Here is a 22776-nt window from a genome sequence, read left to right on the forward strand (position 1 = left end):
CTTATTAGAGCTACATATGAAGCCATGGTGATGCATCACCTGACTCTGCACTATAAGGCTTGAAACAAGACATGTAGGCATTCCTTTCTTGTTGCAAAATATATTTACTATTCCTTTTTATTTCTCTCTATATATCTTTTTTAAAAAGTCATAAAATCAATGCAATTGTCTTTTGTGCTAAGATATCTGGAGCAGAAACTTTGATGAAACATGCAATTGGACTCAAACTTCTAGAAAAACACAAAACATTTCAAATGGTATTTTTAAAAAAGGAAGCAAAATTATAAACAATACAAATGGAGTTAGACACTTTAAATGCAGGTAAAGTAAAATAGATTTTGCATGCAACATCAATAAAATGCTTTATTAATTCTTAACTAGGGAAAGGTACATGAACATGCACGGTTGGAAATCCTATACCACTTTCAGAAATTGTTTTTGGCCAGACTGCATGGCTCTAAGTGACATCACTTCCAGGACTAGTCAGTAAGGCAAAAGATTTATGGTATTTATGTTTCTCTGGATAGCAATAGCCCCAAATAAAAGCAAGCTCAGACAATATAATCAATCCACATAAAAAATAATAAAAATCAATAGTACCACAGGAAACTGCTGTGTTGGAGACACTGCCAAGAGATGCTGAGGAGGATAGGAAACTGTTGGATACTGCATGGATTGTGAGGAGGGCTGTAGAGTTTGAACAGGCTGAAGCATAAAAGGAAAGGGAGGAGAACTAATGAGATTCAATTATTGTCATTGCTTAATTTGAGCTATGGTCAAAACAATGACCTGGAATTCTAGATGACATAACACAGTTCACCCAACATATGGCACAATTGGTCAAAGCCAAGTATATAATGCAATTCTAATCTTGTTGAATTCAATAGCAAAATGAACCCGGCCCCATCTCCCCAACAGAAAAAAAAAATATTATAAAAATTAAAAATTCAGCACTTGTTCTCAAATATTATACAATTGGTGTGATATTCCAGGAGTATTTAAATGATATTGAAGTATGAACAGTTAGGCTGACAAGGGATTAATGTATCATTTATTTAGTGGTAAAGCAAGTCTTACAATTGTGTTTATGGAAAAAGAGACATAATTACTCTTATTTAGATGTAATTCAGAATGGCAATCTTACCAATTATTTATCTATTTGCTTGCTTGATGATAGGATATATAGTTTGTCTTTCAATGGGTTCAGAGGATGTTTTAGAATAAGAGAAAATGATCTAAAATTGGATGGATTTTCCTGCATGAGAATTAAGACCTAATATTTAATAATATTGAGAACTACACAGAAAAATCAGATTAAATGAAAGAATCTTGTGCACAATGTTGTCATAAAAATAACCAAGAGTCAATAAATGTTGAGTTCATTTGCAGGAAAGTGTAAATAAATTAAGTAAAAGGTCTCATTTCATTATGCAGACAATGCAATTAACACTGTTTCCACAATTTCTATTTCCCTCTGACTGTTTACTCAGTATATAGACAAACACATGGGAAGTAGACTGCCTTAGGCATTGTTGACATTGGAACTGAATAATGCTACTGATGTTAGTTATAACAATCTGGACAATTTTTCCCAAATCCTCTGAGATTCTGGGTGTCGTAGTTTAAAAAGAACTTTTCCTAGCGCTGTCTTATCTGGAGAGAAGAGAGATTTTTAACTAATTTTTCTCTATAAGCTTATGATAAGCTCTGATATCTTTAGCATTATTTAGCATTACATAAAAGAAGAGAGTCTGTCAATTGTGGCTTCATGAGTTACAGCAGGAAAAACAGACTTCATGAATTAGAAGCTTCAGACATTACAGCGTTGGGGGTGTAGGTGGGGAGCAGGAAACATGGATGGACTTGATGTAATTCTTGTCTTTCCTTATAACAAAATTTCTGCATATCCTTATTTAGAAATATGTAAACATTTTTCAGATGGAAGCAGTTTGAGAATCTTCTCACTGGAACATGAAAATGTCATTTTTAACAAGACGTATGTATACTTAACTGTACTATGAAATACCTGCTTGCTTTGGTGGGAGGAATACCTATAAAGAAGCTGATTCTAAGAACTTTTATCTACCCATGCAGGAGACATATGGATGGTGGAACAAACCTAGCTGAGAAGTTTGTAGGCTGTCTTATAGCGCAAATTATGGCAACTACAACCACTGCTTCTAGACAAGGTCATTTTGGTAAGACAGCTATGGCCAGGGGTTCCATCACATTATCCTTTACAATGCCACACTAATGTTTCTAAATAATTCCAATTATCTCAAATGGGATTTCAATCCTATTAATGGGCATGTAGGAAATACCTGTTGCTATTTCAGTATCCTTACCTGTGTGACAAGGTGACTTGTAACTTGTTGCTGTGGCTGCTGCACAGGCTGCTGGGAGGAAGGCAGTTGCTGAGACTGTCCAACTATCTGACTTCTAATAGTTTTTTGGGTGCTGGGTGGATTGTATATTGCAGGTGTACCGTCAGGGTTTACAAATGGTTGACCTGGAAAAATTAGATTATCATGTACTTTTATAGAGTACATTATACAGCAACCAGTATCTTTGTCTTTGCTCCTGGGCTCTTAACATCTCTTTCATAATCATTAGCTAATATTTCCCCTTAACATATAAGTAGCCAAAAGGAAAAACATCTGAAGCAATCAGTTTCAACTAAGGACACATCCAGACAGGCCCCAAAACCAGGACCTGTCTCTTTTTACCGGAGGCGACCAAACAACACATACAATAAAAACGAATTCGGTTTGTTCTGAATTAATTTGATACCCCATTAGATCCGGCCCTCCCAGAGGTGCATCTTCATTACCATCTCACACCTTTTGGGCTCCTGGAGAGTTTCCTTCTCGCCCTTCACATCTCCTCCAGCATCATTTCCTTGTGCTAGGATAGTGTGAGGAGGAAAGCCAGGTACCATTCACTTAACTTTTAGGGGGAAATCGTGGGGCTTCAAGATGGCTGCAGGCCATCCTGATTTTAATCGGGGTGGCATGTAGCCACACCCCCCCTCCGGGAATTGCCCTTTTGGGGGGGGGGGGTGTGGGGACTGAAACTTGCATGGAAGCAGATTATTTAAACCCACTTCAGCACAGATTTGAGTCCTGTCTGAACTAAACTTTATACAGTCACAAGCAAATTAGGAATATAAACTTATTTCAAGCTTTGAATTGTTAAGTGCCCAGGGAGAAAAGAGATTATTTTCACTAGTTTTTCTGGTATACAAAATAGAAATAGAAGGCATACTTGTAAGAATCTTAATTGAAATTTCCTGATTCTTATTTCTTTTTTAATACAAATATTATTAGAAAAATGTCTCCTGTCTGCTGTGATGGATTGTCACCTTGTCGTGGTGAGGGGGCTTGCATGTGCCGATGAACCTGCGGGCACAACCACTGGAGTCATGCACTCCCAGAAGTGGCCGCAGGGGAGGTTCCAGACCAAGCACAATCTGAAGACCCAAAGACCTCAACGGCGGAGCAGGCGGAGGATAACATGGTACATGTTACAACGGCTGTGAAGGCGGAAGAAGGCTGCAACAGACTGAGAAGCCACTCTCGTTGTGTTAACCACACCACTGCTGGAACCGCACTCTGTGAAGACTGTGTGTTGACCGGACGAGCACCAAACTCCACACATTAAAAAAAATCACGCACAGGCTTCTTCCAACAAAATAAAAACAAACCTACAAAAGTCCCATGGCGATCAGCGAGTGGCGACGGGGGCAGGACTGTGACATCTGGAAGCCCCTAGTCACAGACTGGCACATGGGCGGTGGATATGGACTCAGTCATTCTACCTCAAGAAAATTTTTATCGTCAGCTGGACACCATCCTATCGGAGATACCTAAGAAGGACAAAATCATCATCCTGGGGGACTTTAATGCTAGAGTCGGACGGGACTCCAAACTGTGGCCAGGGATCATAGGAAAAGACGGGGTCAGAAACAGCAACTCGAATGGCATCTTGCTTCTCACCAAATGCGGAGAGCACAACCTTGTCATCACCAAGATGCTCTTCCACCAGAAAAACAAGCTCAAGACATCATGGAAGCCTGCAAAGAAACCATTGGATACCAAACTAAGAAACATCAAGACTGGTTTGATGACAACGACAAAGAGATCCAACAGCTAATTGATAACAAAAGGAAAGCCTTCCAAACATGGCAGAGAGACACCAACTGTGCTGCCAAGAAAAAGATCTATGCCAGTGCAAAAGCTGAGGTCCAAAGAAGAACCAGAGAACTCAAGAACATCTGGTGGACAAAGAAGGCTGAAGAAATCCAACACTTTGCAGATACCCATGATGCTCAGGGATTTTTCAAAGCCACAAAGATCATTTACGGACCAAGAAACCATGGCATACAGCCTCTACGCTCATCAGATGGAACCAAAATTCTGAAGGACAAAACATCAATTGCACTACGTTGAAAAGAGCACTACCAGAACCTGCTGAATCGCAGCTCCAATATGGCCAAAGAGACCCTCTCACAAATCCCGCAACAACAAACCAGGGATGAGCTTGCAGCACTGCCTAGTTTGGAAGAAGTTAGCAATGCCATCAGCCAACAAAAAACAACAAAGCCAGAGGACCTGATGGGATTCCTGCTGAAATCTTCAAAGCGGGTGGACCTGAGCTGATACAACAACTCCACCAGCTCATTGAAAAGGTGTGGATGACCGAGAAAATCCCAGCAGACTTCAAAGATGCCACCATCATCACCCTTTTCAAGAAAGGGGACAGAACAGACTGCGGGAACTATCGCGGTATCTCCCTTCTAACCTCCGCTGGGAAAATCCTCACAAGAATCCTTGCAAACCGCCTTCTCCCTGTCTCAGAAGACACCCTCCCAGAATCCCAGAATGGCTTCCGTCCCTCCAGAGGAACAGTGGACATGATCTTCACTGCACGACAGCTCCAAGAAAAATGCAGGGAACAAAACCAACCTCCGTACATGGCATTCATTGACCTTGCAAAGGCATTCAACACAGTGAATCGCAGCGCTCTCTGGACCATCCTCCAAAAAATCGGGTGCCCTGACAAATTTGTGAACATCCTGCGGCTCCTCCATGATGACATGATGGCAACAGTCTTGGGCAGCAACGGCTCCCAAAGTGACCCATTTAAGGTGGAATCAGGTGTCAAGCAGGGGTGTGTTATTGCCCCTATCTTATTTTCCATCTTCATCGCTATGATACTTCACCTTGTTGATGGGAAGCTTCCCACCGGTGTGGAAATCATCTATCGCACAGATGGCAAGCTATTTAACCTCAGCAGACTGCGAGCCAAATCCAAGGTCACCACAACATCTGTTATAGAACTCCAATATGCTGATGACAACGTAGTCTGTGCGCATTCAGAAGAAGACCTACAAGCCACTCTAAACACCTTCGCAGAAGCATACGAGAAGCTCGGCCTCTCATTGAACATCGAGAAAACCAAAGTGCTCTTCCAACAGGCACCAGCTAATCCCTCTGCAATGCCAGGAATACAGCTTAAAGGCGTCACATTAGAAAACGTTGACCATTTCCGCTACCTTGGCAGCCACCTCTCCACAAAAGTCAACATCGACACTGAAATACAACACCGCCTGAGCTCTGCGAGTGCAACATTTTTCAGAATGAAGCAGAGAGTGTTTGATGACCGGGACATCCGTAGAAATACCAAGGTGCTTGTTTACAAAGCCATTGTCCTCCCAACCCTGCTCTACGCCTGCGAAACGTGGACGATCTACAGATGTCACACCAAACTCCTGGAGCGTTTCCATCAGCGTTGCCTCAGAAAAATCCTGCAAATCTCTTGGGAAGACAGGCGGACAAATGTCAGCGTGCTGGAAGAAGCAAAGACCACCAGCACTGAAGCGATGCTCCTACGCCATCAATTTCGCTGGACTGGCCACATTGTCCGAATGCCCAATCACCGTCTTCCAAAGCAGCTACTCTACTCCAAACTCAAGAACGGGAAACGTAATGTTGGTGGGCAGGAAAAGAGATTCAAAGATGGGCTTAAAGCCAACCTTAAAAACTGTGGCATAGACACTGAGAACTGGGAAACCCTGGCCCTTGAGCGCTCTAATTGGAGATCAGCTGTGACCAGCAGTGCTGTGGAGTTCGAAGAGGCACGAATGGAGGGCTTAAGGGAGAAACGTGCCAAGAGGAAGGTCCGTCAAGCCAATCCTTACCGAGACCGCTTTCCACCTGGAAACCGATGTCCTCACTGCGGGAGGACACCAGAGACACCAAGACACCAGAGATGGAAGACAATCGTCCTCGAGCTACAAGGGATCGCCTAAGTAAGTAAGTAAGTAAGTAGTTTAGTTGTCTAATTGGGCCAACAGTGAAATATTACTCATATTTACTCATGTCTACAGGGTTTAATAGAACTGCTTTTCAAGCAGGTACCATAGGACTGCAATCTAAATAACTTAAATGTATAAATTTAATTGGGCTTTAGCTGAAGCCATCAAATAGTAATTCAATATCATCAGAAACTTTTTCCTTTCCTGAGAGCTTACAATATTGTTGTCCGTGACCCATGCTGATCTTCCTTCAGATAATATCTGCATTCCAATAACCTCTTAATGTATAAACCAAATGGTTCTTAATGTAAAATTTAAATCCATTTACCCATTGTCTGCCACTGAGCCGACAAAAAATGCTTTAAGTTTCCATGTAGCTTTTTAGTCTGTTAGCGGCCATGGTGAATGATGTTAAATTTCACCACTGAAGGGATTGCTAGAGTGAAATGGAAATTACAGCTATCATTTAGTATTCTATTAATGTTCATACTAAGGAACAGAAGCACAATATTCTCTTCATGAGAATAATCTCCCCTCCACTTGATGGCAATCCACAAGCAGCTGCCATCTATGTATTGGGGGATTGTAAAGTGACCTTGATACATTTATATATGTTCTCTTTGGGATTTGTAGGAAGAATACAAAGCCACAGGTAGAGAAACACATGTATAGTAGACATTACTTTCTACTTTCTACTTATGCAGCCTTTTGAACACTTTAACCCACGGCGAAGAGTTTTAAAAACCTGCTGCAATGCAGGTTAAAAACAGGATTTCCCAGTGGGAAACATACCACTCCAGCAACTCCAACCCCCCCCCCCCCCCAACCCTAAAATAGTTAAGAAGTTACTGGGCTGCCATTAGACATCACGACACACTTCCTGGAATGTACCAATTATACGAGAGGAGATCAAGGGGGGGGGGAAGTACTCATGTCCCCCCAACCCCAGCTTCCTAGCACATAATTTGTACATTCCAGGAAGTGTGCTGCAAGGTCTAATAGCAGCTCGGTAAGTTCTTAATTATTTGGGGGCGGGGGGGTTGTAAGGGGGTGGGCTCCATCTGACATATTTGGGTTCCAGGTGCTCAGGAGGTGCCATATGGGTGTGTGGATAGGCCCCTGGGTAGTCCAAGGACTACTCAGTAGTCTGTCCTCTCAGGCCCCATAGCCCATTAAACCTAGGCCTTTCAGAAAGGCCTGGATCTAATGGGCTATCTAATTAATTTGGGATACAGCAAGGTTTTCCTGCTTTGTCTAAACATTAATTCTCTTTTACCAGAAGTGTACTGGAGTAAAAGTGTGGACAGGGCCCAGGATATGGGCCATGTCTGGATGGTCCCTAATTTCTCTCTCAACAAAAGAAATTCCCACAAGAAATTCAGGGTTTTTTGTGTCAAGAGCAACGTGAGAAACTGCAAGTAACTTCTGGTGTGAGATAATTGGCCGTCTGCAAGGACGTTGCCCATGAGATGCCCGGATGTTTTACCATCCTGTGGGAGGTTTCTCTCATGTCCTCGCATGGGAAGCTAGAGCTGACAGATGGGAACGCACCCGCTCCCCAGATTCGAACTGCAGTCCTTCCGGCACAAGGGTTTTGAATCTATGTTATGTAAACATCTATTCTGCTAGGTTTAATTATCACTGATTCCTCACTTTGAAATCTTAGAGGGGATAAAGGATTTCTAGTAAAGAAAGTCTCAGCATGTACACCCATTAACGGTTCCTGGGATACCTAGCAAAAAATCATAACAAAGCATGTTAGAATCATAAAATCATTGGAAGAGACCTCATGGGCCATCCAGTCCAACCCCCTGCAAGAAGCAGGAAAATCTCATTCAAAGCACTCCTGATAGATGGCCATCCAGCCTCTGCTTAAAAGCCTCCAAAGAAGGAGCCTCCACCACAGTCCCTCACAGTGAGGAAGTTCTTCCTGATGTTCAGGTGGAATCTCCTTTCCTGTAGTTTGAAGCCATTGTTCTGCGTCCTAGTCTCCAGGGCAGCAGAAAACAAGCTTGCTCCCTCCTCCCTATGACTTCCCCTCACATATTTGTATATGGCTATCATGTCTCCTCTCAGCCTTCTCTTCTGCAGGGTAAACATACCCAGCTCTTCAAGCCCTCATAGGGTTGGTCTCCAGACCCTTGATCATTTTAGTTGCCCTCCTCTGGACACTTTCCAGCTTGTCAACATCTCCTTTCAACTGCAGTGCCCTGAATTGGACACATATTCCAGGTGTGGCCTGACCAAGGTAGAATAGAGGGGTAGCATGACTTCCCTGGATCTAGACACTATACACCTATTTATGCAGGTCAGAATTCCGTTGGCTTTTTTTCGCCGCCGCATCACATTGTAGGCCCATGTTTAACTTGTTGTCCACAAGGACTCCTAGATCTTTTTCACATGTACTGTTGTCGAGCCAGGCATCCCCCATTCTGTATCTTTGCATTCCATTTTTTCTGCCGAAGTGAAGTATCTTGCATTTGTCCCTGTTGAACTTCATTTTGTTAGTTTCGTCCCATCTCTCTAATCTGTTAAGATTGTTTTGAATTCTGCTCCTGTCTTCTGCAGTGTTAGCTATCCCTCCCAATTTGGTGTCATCTGCAAACTTGATGATTGTGCCTTCTAACCCTTCGTCTAAGTCGTTAATAAAGATGTTGAACAGAACCGGGCCCAGGATGGAACCCTGCAGCACTCCACTTGTGACTTCTTTCCAAGATGAAGACGACGCATTGGTGAGCACCCTTTGGGTTTGTTCGCTTAACCAATTACAGATCCACCTAACCGTAGTTTTACCTAGCCCACATTTGACTAACTTGTTTGCCAGAAGGTCATGGGGGACCTTGTCGAAGGCTTTACTGAAATCCAGGTACGCTACATCCACGGCGTTCCCCGCATCTACCCAGCTTGTAACTTTATCAAAAAAAAAAAAAAGAGAGAGAGAGAGATCAGATTAGTCTGGCATGATTTGTTTTTGGTAAATCCGTGTTGACTATTAGCAATGATCGCATTTGTTTCTAAGTGTTTGCAGACCACTTCCTTAATTATCTTTTCCAGAATTTTGCCTGGTATCGACGTGAGGCTAACCGGACGGTAATTGTTTGGGTCGTCCTTTTTTCCCTTCTTGAAGATAGGGACCACATTCGCCCTCCTCCAATCTGCTGGGACTTCTCCCGTTCTCCAAGAACTCTAAAAAATGATTGCTAGTAGTTCCGAAATAATTTCTGCTAGTTCCTTCAATACTCTTGGGTGTAGTTGGACAACTTCTTTCCCGATTTGGGGTTGGATTTCCCCCAATCCTTCATCCACTCCATGTTGCTGAGGTTGAGACTGGCTTTCTTTTTGTGAGAAGACTGAGGCAAAGAAGGCATTGAATAGTTCTGCCTTTTCCCTATCACCTGTCAAAATTTCCCCATCTTCTCCTCGCAGAGGCCCTATTGCCTCCTTGTTCTTCCTTTTCCTACCGTCGTAAGCAAAGAACCCCTTTTTATTGTTTTTAATGTCTCTGGCAAGCCTGAGCTCATTTTGCGCTTTAGCCTTGCGAACCTTTTCCCTACAGGAGTTGGCTATTTGTTTGAATTCTTCTTTGGTTTAGAGCTTTTACTATTTTACTATTATAAGAGGCGGATGTTCTACACAGAGCCCAGCTTGATAGGGATTTTTTCACTGATTAACTCTTTTGACCTGAGAACTGCATTTATTTTCCTTGGCGGTGATGGTTTTTGTGTGCCTGTGAGCACATACATTTCATTCTTTTATTTGCTGTTACTGATTTTGTAATTTTATATTTTTAAGGCTAATTGGGTTTAAAGCAAGGATATGTTTAAAAGCAACAACAGCAGCAAGTCTGCATTAGTAGACCCTGAATACAAGACATGGGCATTTCATTAGTTTCCCTCTAGAAAAATTTCCTTTTGAAAACAATAATTTTTGTTTTAATAAAGATAATTGTAAATGGGCTGTTAAAAACTAAAAATTACTTTTAGCCTAACCTGTATGTGGATTGAGCAGAATACTTCCTGGTGGTATCCCTGCAGCTTCAAGTGGAAGTATGATATAGCTGGTGTTGCTTGGTACTACCTGACCACCTATCCCATTTTCTGTATAGGACACACTGCTTGACGAGGTGGCTGTTACTCCAGGGACAATGGATGCACTTTGGACAGGCTGATGTGTTCGTGAGAGAGATCCTGAGGACCCAGCACTGCTGGAAGACTCCGAACCTACAAAAGAAAGTTAGACCATCTGTTGTAGACATTGAACCTATGTTTAGTCACATTGTGGACAACTTGTACCTAAATAGGGTTTTTTTAGACATTCACACATACATGCACATCTTAATGAAAGCAAAACTAGGTGAATTTGTGCAGTGCTAACATCTACAGATTCAAAGTCTGCTGGGATCCATGGATATGGGAAGGAAACAATGTAAGTTCTTACCTTACTCCAATGCACTATTGAACTGTGGGAAAGTGGAAGAGACATATATGGCAAAGACCATCTTCTCACCCAGAATGAAAATTTAAATAAATAAGAACTAACTCTCAGTGACTAAACAGAGTTTGGGAACTTTCAAAGGTAATTCAGTACTATTATTTATTAGAAAATTTGTTCTAATCCTTGCAATGAAATAATTAATCAACTTTTAGTTGACCCTAAAATCCACTGGGGTTTGGTTCCCGGTCATTCCCCCACCCCTCCATCTTTGATGGACTAGCAATTCAGATTTGCACCCCTTTATCTGTACGATTTCATAATTCATGGAAAGGGGCAATTGGAAGGTGCCGTGAGGGCAATTTAGTCCAACTTCCTGTCATCTAGAAAGACACAACTACAACACTTCTGAAAGAGACTCATGCCAACCTCTCTTTAAAAGTCTTCAAAGAATGAGTGCACCCTGGCCCCTAAAGCTGTCTGTTGTATTGTTGAATAATTCTTACAGTAAAGAAGCTCTCCCTCATGTTTAAATCTAATCTCCTATTGTAATTTGTAGTTTGAATCCACTGGTTCATGTTGTAGTCTCTGGAGTGGCAGAAACAAGGTCACTCCACATTTTTTATGACATTCCTTCAGGTATTTAGGCTAATCATGTTCTATCCATTCAATTCACATACAAATATGCTCAGGTTAAACATGTCCAATAACAGACTTAATTTGCATTATAATTAGGGCAGCAAACATCTATCAGTTACATTGCTTGATTAATCAGACTTAAGTGAGTACAACTGGTTGGTTTAAAATTTCGTTTTTATTGTTAGCTTTTTCAGATGTACCATTTATATACTCATGTATAAGTAAAAGATTTTAGTTAAAATGGACCCCAAAATGCTGGAACAACTTATACACAAGTCTGTTCAAATGTCTGTTCAAAAGAATGGTAGGTGCTATGCAGAGGCTGCACTGGGATTTTCCCCTCTGAGCAGAGAAAGCAGACTTGAAGCTGCTTCTCTCAGGCTTCCTCAACATGGAATAAGGTCTGAAAGTCCCAAATCTTAATGCATAGTGACAGCTTGTGAAAGAAGAAAGAAAAAAGAAAAGAAAAGAAGTAGACAATGTACCACAAGCGACTATTGTCACCATCCCTTATAATTTAGGGATTTGCAGTTTGGGGTGTGGTGCTCGGAATTCTTTGTTTTAATTTAATACTCTAGCATGAGAGAATTTGGAGGATCTCCCCAAACTGCAAATCCCAAAATTCCATAGAATAGAATCATGGTACGTAAAATGGGTTCACACTGGTATAACTCTGCTGTATGGATCCACAAAAAAGGCTTAGTTCCAAATGCTTTGAAAAGAAGCAGATTGTTTTAGCTCCATTTTGTGCACCCTATTGGTCCATCCTCTTGACTTTTCAGCAGCTTTTGATACCCTTAATATGTCTGGATAAGTGATGGCAGCTTAATTAATGTATAGTGAGAATGGTGCCACTGTTAGAGTGCAAGATCAAAGGACAATTCAACTGGCTGATTTTGCTTTTCAAATTTTATTTGGTATTTCTGTTAGATTATGCATTTTGTTGTTGCTACCCTGGTACTATGTGGGTTCAGTTTTTAAATGTTTGCAAATAAATAATAAAATTATCTGCACAGAACTGAATTTGACTGGGACACTGAAATATGAATCTTTTTCATATGAGATAGAATTTAATGTTCCACGATCTACTTTCTGACAGAGATAATATTATTTGAATGTGAATGTACCACATGGCAAACAGTGATGTATGCTAAAGGGAAAACTACTACAGTGAATAGTTCTTCCCTCTGCTACAATATGTCATATAAGGATAAAATATACCTGGTATATGAGATACAATTCTAATTCAGCTTTCTGTTTTCAGCAATGCTTTGTCAGATGTTGCTTTGCCATGTTCAAAGTGTCTATTTTCTTTATTACAAGTTCTTTTATGGACTTAATTGAATTTAATACAGATGTCTTGAAATCAACAATGGTTGAATATCCAATTCAATGTGTCCAAAGTATCCACTACTTTGGAGACATCCAGTTTCCCTTCTTGCTGAAAGGCAGCTCTTGTGATGGGGTAATGGTGAGGGGAGAGTACATGCTACTAAATAAATGTAGTACTGGCTGTCTACCCTGACAGTTTTAAAAATGAATTAATGAAAGTAAGAATATAATTAGCAACTGATCATATTGGCTGTGTATTATCTCCAACATCAGAGGCAGAATAGGCTTTCATATGTGTCGCTAGGAAGCATGAGAGGGATAAAACCATTGCACTATTGTTGTTGATTATGATAATGATGAAAGTTGTATTCCCACTATTAAGCAAGAATGCCTTTTCAGGGTCCAGCATTATTTAAGAATGAAGTTGTGGTTTAATAACTTAAGAATATATAATATCATGTCTGTAAACCACAGAAAATTTCAAAACTGTATCAAATTATACAAAAGTGTCAAATGAGAACATTTAATATAATGGGAAAATTACCTCTATTTCTACCCTAATAAATATGTGTTTCTGAAAAGCACTCTGGTCTCCACTTTTCCTAGATATGCAATTCATCTCAAATTATAAAATTTTGGCCTGTCCATCTCTATCAAGTCATTCCACGTACATGTTCAAGTGATTGATACAGAGCTCAGTACTGAGAGTTTCAATCTACGGTGTTTGCCCTGTGTGATGTTATGAATTTAAGCATATTTATTCTTTGTCTTTGATTCCTTCTAAGTAGGAGGAATAAGATCCCATCGGAGGGGGGAGCATTTGGTGGCTTAGCGGGGGTGCAGCAGTATTGGTGCAGGAAGACAGCTGCACCCCCCGGCATGGTTATGTGGTATCAGTCCGCAACGGGCTGTCTGATTCCTGATTCAGGACCCATGCATATTTGCTAATTTTATTTCTCATTTGTAATCAATAAACAAGTTGAGTCTTTTTTTATCCCAACACAAAGTGTTTGTTGTTTTTGGGTTTTGTGGTGGGAGGTAGGTAATCACCCATGTCCACACAAATCATTGTGTAGCCACCAATACTTTTAGCCAAACCTACTACAGATAGTCTCAAAGAATTAGCCCTGATAGTAGAACGCATGAATACTGATACTCACAATCTTGGAGAGGAATCTGTTACTGAAGCTTAAGTAACTTCCTCCAAGATGTCAAACCAAACGAAAAAATATCTATATGGCAAGATAGACCCAAAATACCTGGAATAATTTGTTAGATATGTGTGTTTAGGTAGGAAGAGAAAAAAATACAAATACTTTTTCCCCAGTGTATGGTGCTATAGAGCCAAAATTATTTTTCACCTTCTTTGTTACATTTGAACTGTGATAGCAGGAGTTCAAGTAAATGCTCTACTGTATTTATATAGCTCTGATTAATCTTCTTCTATTTATCATCTCAATTTGCTGTCAGTCTTGTATTAAGCACTTGCTAATAGTATTTGTAACACAACAAGGAACATACTGAAACTTGTGGAAGATTTGCCTTATCAAAAGATCTGTGATTATGAAAAACATAAAATGCTGTGCCTCTTAATTCAAAATTCTAGAGTATATAATTGTGGTTTTGGTTATACACATCTAAATTTATAATTAGCCACACAGAATCAATTTATAGCCAGGAAATTGTATACTGTAAGATTATTAGATATAATACTAAACCACAAAAAATAATACTATATATCAAATAAGGCAATATCTAATTTAAGTAAACATTGCTTCCAGATCTGGATAACAGATTAACCCTTTTCTACATTTTCCTACAATTTCTAAGAGTAGCTGCAACATGCATTTTGCTATGTTAGTCATGAACACAGTTGTGTAATACTGCACTCCCAAAATTATTCCTCTTCTATAAGCCACCTTTTTAAAACTGGGAGTCTACAGAAAATATTGAATTCCTTATGTACAAAGTCAGCATTTCACTTTTCACATTACAATCTAAAAACAAAATTACTCTCTCTTTTAAGTTAGATTCCAAAAGTGGGAAATGAAATCAACAGACAACCACTAAATTCAAATGTGAACATCTTAAAAGATACTTTCTCATCATTTTCTAATTATTATATTCAATATTTACTTACTTTGTAGTCAACATTACATTACAACAGTGGTAGAAAGATTAGTAGAAAATAATTGAAAAATAGGTCATTTTCTCTCCCCACAAAAATTTGCATGCATTTAAAAATATTGAATAGGTCCTAAACAATGAATAGTCTTTCAAAACTTTATAATTGTTGACTTTCTTGTAATGACAGGCAAACAGTAAAATTATTCATTCTTGGCTGCAAAATGAAACATGAAGATTTACCTCCCCATATTATAATACATTATACTATTCTGATTTAGAAAGATGCTGAGGATTTGCCAAGAAGGCTGGGTTGTTTACCTGTAACCATGTTTCTTCGAGTGGTCCTCCGTAAAATTCGCTCATGTGATAGTTTCCTGTGTCTGCACAGCAATCTCGTAATCTTATAGAAAGTTCCTTAGCTTTAAGGCTATAGCACACACATTCCCCAGATGGTATATAGCCAGTGTGAGAGGCTACAGCATTAGTTTATTTTATTTATTTATTTATATACCGCTCTTCTCCCCCCAGGGGGACCCTTCCTATGGCAGCCAAAGAAAGAGAGGCATGACAATAGTGGGAAGGATAGGTGGAGATGTGTGAATTTCACAGAGGACCACTCGGAGAAACATGGTTACAGGTAAGCAACACAATCTTCTCCTTTGTGGTCTTTGTGAAATTTCATGTATGGAAGACTAGCAAGCAACTGACCTTGGATGGTGGGCATCATGCCACTGATGACAGCAATATCACTCTTCTAAATGCAGTGTCTCTCCTGAAAGTTGCATCCACTTTGTAATGCATGACAAAAGTAATCGGGATAGTCCAAATAGCTGCCCTGCAAACATCATGAAAGACGTGGATGTGCCCATTGCCCATGTAGAATGGCCCTTGACATTAGTTGGCGGCTTCCTACCAGAGAGCTGATAGGTCAACCAGACAGTGGATACAATCCAGGAAATGAGTCTCTGAGCAGAAGCCCCAAGGAATCCTCACTGTACTTCAAAAATAATCTGGGCAACTTCCTATGGTCCTTCATCCTGTGAACATAGAGATCCAGGGCCCTTCGAAAATGTGGCAGATGTAAAGAATGTTCTAAGGGGGAGGGTGGATTCTGGAAAAAAGCAGGCAGTATTATGTCCTGTGATATGTGGAAATTAGAGATAACCTTTGGGAGAAATATCAATCTAGAGGACCATCTTGTCCTTATGGAATCGAGTGTATGGCTCATCCACCTGCAGTGAACAAAGTTTACTTGCTCTTTGAGCTGAATAATAGCCACAAGAAAAGAAAAAGTAGTATTCCAAGACAGGTGTGAAAGGTTTAAATGGAGGTTAAGTGAGGACTGATAACACAATCTCTAGGCTCCATGCAGGCACCGATGGAGCAAGCGGTGGACAGAGATTTTTATATCCCCATAGAAATAATTTTATCCATGGTTCAGAAAAACATGCCAGACCAGCTTTCTTCCTATAGGTATAAATAGCTGCCAGATATCATTTTAAGATGGATAGAGATAGTGCTGTATCTGTCAGCGACACCAAGAAATCAAAGATGATGGAAATTGGTGCCATGAGAAGATCAACTTTCTTGTGTCGAAGAAAATTAAAAAGTGATCCCACTTGGCATAATAAGATTGCTTGGTGGATGGCCTTTGAGTCTCAATGATGCTCCCCCCTCCTGCTGTGACATTGGGTTGGCTGGACTTTCCAGTGAAGTTGCTGTACATCTGACTGGAGGACTTGACTATGTTGGACAGTCAACAGATCAGGCCTGAAATGGAGGTGGACATACTTCGCCCTGGAAAGATGGAGAAGGATGGCAAATTATGGTTATCAGGACCACCACAGCATGACTACTAGCCTTTGGATATTACCCTTGTGAGCAAGGAAATTGGTGGAAAGAGGGCATGTTCGGATCTCCAGGTAAGAGCAGTCCTCTGAGGTAAATCCCCCTGCATATGAACATCCCCAAATGCAAATTGTGACTTGCAGAAGCTGGAGGGAATGTGTTTGTTTATACACCAGGTGACTGTGGTATTGTCTGTTAGCACCTGCACCACTGTGCCCTAAAGCAACAGCTCAAATTCTCTTGAGTGCTTTCTTGACTCCTACAAGTTCCAAGAGATTTATATGATGGGCCACCTCTGTGACTGACTACTTCTCCTGGATCGTGAGGCTATCCAGATGTGTTCCCCAGGTGGAGGCATCTGTCGTCAGTATTCTGGACAGTTCTGGAGTTTGAAATGGTAGGCCTGTACAGATGTTGTAACACTTTGTCCATCACCACAGGGACCAGCGAACTGGATGCGGATGGTGAGGTATGTCCGGACATTGCTTTGCTGTCAAATGCTTCTAAAAACATTATTGGAGTGGCCTGAGTCGAAACCTCATGAAAGGAGTCACCGCTATAGTGGAGCCTATGTGTCCTAGAACCAACTGCAGCTGTTGGGCTGAGATTCACTGTTTCTGTATGACAAAAAGGACTGTTAATCGTAGTGCACTGAACCGGTCCTTTGGAAAATAGGCCTTCGGTTGTAAGGAGTCCAGTACTGCCCCAATGAAAGAAATTCTTTGTGTGGGTTGGAGGTGGGATTTGTTGAAATTGAAAATGAGTCTTAAGCCCTGCAAAAAGGACAGAGTGAAGAGTACATGCAAGAAGAGCTAGTTTTCAGAGCTGGGCACCATGAGCCAATCATTGGGAATATCATCATTCCCTTGAGCCAAAGTTGGGCTGTGACTATGGTCATGCATTTTATGAACACCCAGGATTCTGTCTTACTTCCAAAGGGTAACACCTGAAAACAAAATGCTGCTTCATCTATCATAAATGACAGAAAACGATGGTGTTCTGGCCAAATTGAGACATGAAAATATGCATCCTTTAAATCAATGGTTGCTTCCCCTTCATTAGCAGGGGAAGCAGTGTGGACAATGTAACCATATGAAATCTCTGGGGTTTAACATAAATATTAAGTCGACTTAAGTCTAGGATGGGTCACTGGTCTCCATGCCTTTTTGGTACCAAAAATATTTAGAGAAAAAACAATGGGGAATGTCTGATGGCCGCAATGGCACAATAGCTCCCTTCTGTAATAATACCTGAACTTCCTGCCAGAGCACTGAGGAATAGAGTTTAGAACGTGGCCAACCAAGATGTGGTAGCATGAGAAATTCTATAGCATATACCTTTCCCACTATTTGTAACACCCATGTGTCCACTGTGATTGTGTGCCATTGGGACAAGAACGGAGCCAGTCATGCCCCCAAAAGTGGTTGCAATGCTTTTGGGGAGGATAAACTTATCTCCATAGCCCCTGTGTGCCACTCCGTGTGAGAAAAAGGTATGTGCTCTCCTTGAACTGTATATGGAAGATCTGCTGATAAAATCAGTGTTTGGCATTGTCATGGTATTTAGCCTTACTCTGCTTCTGGCCTCTCAGGTAAGTGCTAGCCTTTTTTGATTGTGCTCCATTTGAGTGGGAGAAGTAACACATCCTACCACTCACTGCCATCCCTGCCCTATAAGAGGAGGGAGCCGATGGCTGCCACCTAGTGTCCTGCTTTGTCTTTCAAGAACAGCCTTAAGACACTGGTAAGTAAATGAAAACTGCTTTACTTCAGCAAAACATAAAGTACAGTACACTCAGCGAAATAATGCAAAAGAAAGCCGGGAAGTCTTACTTCAGACAAAGAAACAGGCATAAATCTAAAGGCAGACTTGGAGCAGGCACTCAGAGAGTGAAGGCATTAGAGTCAGTTTGTTGCCAGCAAGAGCTGGCTGCACCTGCTTCGGCTTTTATAGCCCTGGGTCCCCACACAGCTGCTAGGGCAGTTCCTAATTACTCAGCTGCATTTCTGGCAGCTAATCTAGCTGAACGACGTCTCTGCTCTGTTTCCTTTTGCCTCTCCTGGAATGAGGGTACTAGCAAAGTCTCCTCCTCAGACTCCAACTCATCCTCAGATTCATGAACACTTTCCTGCTCTCCTTCCTCTTCTGAAGAAGAGGAATCCCTGACATCACTCCCCCTCCTAGAACACCCCTCATGACCCGGAAGAGGACCAGGCTTCCACGGGTAGTGCTGGTGAAACTGGAACACTAACTCTGGGGCATGAACATTGGAAGCGTCCTCCCAAGAACGCTCCTCCGGCCCATACTCCTCCCAGTCCACCAAGTATTGCAGGCGACGCCAATGAATGCGGGAGTCCAAAATCTGAGCCACAACAAATTCCTCCTCACCATTCACAATGACTGGCAGAGGTGGACGTACCACCCCTGTGTCTGGCCAGACATGATGAGCTGGTACCAGGAGGGACCAATGAAACACTGAGTGCACTGGCAAGCTACGGGGTAAGTCCAATCGGTATGTCACAGGGTTGATACACACCAAAATAGTGTAGGGGCCAATGAATCTAGATGCCAGCTTCCAGCAGAGTTGTCTTTGAGATAAGTGTCGCGTGGAAAGCCACACCCAATCTTCCCACCTTCAAGTCTGGCCCTGGTTGTCTCTTGGCATCCGCTGCGGCCTTATAATCCTGCTTTGCCTTATCCAACTGCTGTCAAAGGAGATCCTGCACAGCTGTCAACTCCTGCAGCCACTGGTCCACAGCAGGCACTGCTGAGGAAGAGCCCACCGCTGGGAACGCCCGAGGATGGTAACCCAGGTTGGTGAAGAAGGGCGTCTGCTGAATGGAGGCATGGAGCGAATTATTGTAAGCAAACTCTGCTGACAAAAGAAGGGCTACCCAGTTATCCTGTTGGTAGTTGCTGTAACAACGGAGGTACTGTTCAAGGGTGGCATTGGTTCGCTCAGTCTGACCGTCAGACTGCGCATGGTATGCCAAAGACAGGCAAGGTTCGAGGTCCAGCTGCTGCAGCAAGCTCTTCTAGAAACGCACTGTAAACTGGGAACCGCGATCGGTCCATGGAGTTGGAAGATATGGTGGATGAATAGGCGGGCTGTCTCTTTGGCTGTAGGCACTCCGGCACACGGAACAAAATGTGCCATCTTGGAGAACAAATCCACCACCACAAAAATGGCAGCGTTTCCACTTGATTGGGGCAGGTCTGTGATAAAGTCCATAGAAATCACCTTCCAAGGTCCTGAGGGCGTAGGTAAGGGTTGCAGCAAGCCCACGGGCCTCCCAGTCTGGTTCTTTGCCCGGCAGCAAACAGGGCAGGAATTCATGTAACGGGCCACATCTGCTCCAACACGAGGCCACCAGAAATCCCGGGTCACCAGATGCAAAGTCTTATGGACACCGAAATGTCCTGCTGTCCGGATGTCATTACATTGTCGCAGGACCTGCTCCCTACCGGACCCAACAGGAACATACAGCTGGTCTCCCCTTTACACAAGACCATCCTGGACTCGATATGGCAGACTGTCAGGCGTCTGTTAGCTGCTGCTGGGCAAACTGATCCCTATCCTGGGCCTCCCGGATCTGATCCATAAACAAGATTAGTTGCTGCTCCAAAGTGCTCAGGGTGAAGGATTGTTGATGGAACCGTGGCTGCCGGATCAACAGCAAACTCTGACTTCCGTGAAAGGGCCTGCTGGTTCCGGGTTCCAGGAACATAGGACAGCTGGAAATTGATCTTGGAAAAGAAAAGTGCCCAGCGTTGCTGCCGCTGGGTCAGCTTCCTTGCAGTCTGCAGATATTCCAGATTCCTGTGATCAGTGTGAACCTGCACTGGATGCACCGCCCCTTCCAGATGATGGCGCTAGGTCTCAAACGCGACTTTGATGGCCGGCAACTTCTTCTCCCAGATGGTATAGTTGACTTCCGCAGGAGTCAACTGACGGGAGTAGAATGCACAAGGGAGCAGATGCTGCAGGTTGCAAAAGTACAGCCCCGATAGCCACATTGGACGCATCTGCCTCAACGATAAAAGGCGTGTGTGGGTCTGGGTGCTGCAGAATGGGCTCCGAGGTGAAGCAGTCCTTGAGCCTCTGTCCAATGAAATGACCCCTTGCCTCATAACAGCTGAGTAATTGGTGCTGCCAAGGTGGCATAGTTGTCAATGAAGCATCTATGCTGTACATCCTTATGGCACCGTGGGGGCTGCCAAGACACGGCAGCTTCTACTTTGGCAGCGTCCATCCGAATCCCTTCTAGCGAAATATGATAGCCCAGGAAGTCCACTGAGGATAAGTTGAAGGCACACTTCTCAAGTTTGGCATAGAGTTGGTGTTCCCAGAGCCGCTGGAGAACTGCACGGACATGGACATCATGAGCTTTCTGGTTCTGAGAGTAGATGAGAAAGTCATCCAGATAGATGATCACAAAGCGATCCAAATAGCCTCGGAAGACATAATTGACGAAGCGCTGAAACACCGCTGACGCACTGCAGACACCAAAAGGCATCACGCGATACTCGTAATGCCCATAACGCATTTGGAAAGCCGTCTTCCATTCATCTCCAGCTTGGATCCACACCATACTGTAGGCCCCGCACAGATCTAATTTGGTAAAAATCCGAGCCCTCCGGAGCCGTTCCAATGACTCCAGAATGAGGGGCAAAGGGTAGCGGTTCCAAATTGTGATCTTATTCAATGCGTTATAATCATTACAAAGTCTCAGCTCTCCAGACTTCTTCCGAACAAAAAGTACCGGAGCACCAGCAAGAGAAGTGAAGGTTTGGATAAAACCCTGTCTTAAATTCTTCTCCAAGAAATCTCGGAGTTCTGCCAGCTCTGGTTCAGAGAGTGCATAGAGCCTCCCAGCCGGAATGGAGGCTCCCGGGACCAGGTTGATGGGGCAATCGAACTTCCGATGTGGCGGCAACTGGTCTGCTTCCTTTTTGTCAAACACATCGGCATAATCCCTGTATTTGGTGGGCAAAGTCACTTCCGCCGGATTGGAAGCAGACACACTTACCGCCAAGATGTGCTCTGGCCAGCAATGATCCTGGCAGTAGTCTGATGCAAAGATGACCTCATGACGTCGCCAGGAGATATGCGGGTCGTGCTTCCACAGCCAAGGCATTCCCAGCAAGACCGGGAAATTCAGGATGACTGCGATGTAAAACTGCAGGGTCTCAAGGTGTCCTTGGACCTTCATCTGTACCAGTGTCGTCTGATATGTGACTGGTCCCAAACACAGGAGCCGTCCGTTGATGGTCTCCACAGGACGAGGTTCAGGAAGCAACTCCAATGAGAACTGGTGCTCTTAAGCAAAAGCAATGTCCATAAAGTTATTAGAGGCCCCAGAGTCCAGTGTGGCCCCTATGTATACTGGGGAAAGGGACAGCACCATCAGAGTAACATTGACTACCAACGGGACACCGGTAGGCTCTCTGTTTGACACCTTCCCTGTCGAAACCCCTCCCCTCAGGTCACCGAGCCCCTTCAGACCTGAGGGTGGGCATTTCCCGACACCTAGTCCATGGTGTATTGTGTATTGTGGAGGAAAACCAAACTTATGCACTGTCTGATGCATCTCCTGAGTGTTCTTAAGTTGTGTGTCCGTCTCTGGATTAAAGGGACCTTAGCTATGCTTGGGGAGATCTTCAGCAATAGCCTTGCCCTCCTCAGACAGCGTGGAGCTATGGAGCCAAATGGCAATGGCCAAGGCAAATAATTTCTCTGAGGTATTGGCCATATTTTTGCCATCCCCTTCTGTACATTACAGCTTCTTGCTGGAAAACTCTGGCCATGTGTTGATGGTCCTCTGGAAGTTGGTCAATGTAGTGTGCTTTTTTATCCCATAGGAAGTGCCGATAAGCCCTCATTTAAGCTGCATAATGGGCAAATCGCACCACAGGGGCCACTGAGAAATGCACCTTCCTGTCAATTGAGTTTATTTTGTGACCTTCCTTTTCCAACAGGTTAACATGGGTTCTCCGTGCTCTTCATGGCTGACTGACATCTACCACAACCAAGTTTGGTTTGGGTTGCTTCCCTAACCAACTCACCACAGCCAAGTCCACCT

General features: G+C 42.8%; 1 protein-coding gene and 1 long non-coding RNA gene across 19 annotated transcripts in view; one reads left to right on the top strand and one right to left on the bottom strand.

Moving 5' to 3' along the window:
- Nucleotides 1-9043, top strand: part of LOC134299948 (uncharacterized) — an 88007-nt gene extending 78964 nt beyond the window's left edge. The window contains exon 3 of the long non-coding RNA XR_010007198.1: nucleotides 8885-9043. This is a non-coding gene — a long non-coding RNA (uncharacterized LOC134299948). The remainder of the gene's footprint in view (nucleotides 1-8884) is intronic.
- Nucleotides 1-22776, bottom strand: part of arpp21 (cAMP regulated phosphoprotein 21) — a 249253-nt gene that overhangs the window by 79691 nt on the left and 146786 nt on the right. For 17 of the 18 annotated variants that reach the window (XR_010007196.1, XR_010007195.1, XM_062984203.1 and 14 more), the window contains 3 exons: nucleotides 10306-10536; nucleotides 2346-2509; nucleotides 601-705 (listed from right to left, as the gene is read on the bottom strand). Coding sequence is in view for 16 of the 18 variants with exons in the window: in XM_062984203.1 (XP_062840273.1) it covers nucleotides 601-705; nucleotides 2346-2509; nucleotides 10306-10536 (500 nt within the window). In the remaining 2 variants the exon portion in view is untranslated. The remainder of the gene's footprint in view (nucleotides 1-600; nucleotides 706-2345; nucleotides 2510-10305; nucleotides 10537-22776) is intronic. The other variant, XM_062984205.1, reaches the window with a different exon arrangement.

This window comes from Anolis carolinensis, chromosome 6 (assembly GCF_035594765.1).
Source record: "Anolis carolinensis isolate JA03-04 chromosome 6, rAnoCar3.1.pri, whole genome shotgun sequence".
Lineage (NCBI taxonomy): Eukaryota > Metazoa > Chordata > Lepidosauria > Squamata > Dactyloidae > Anolis > Anolis carolinensis.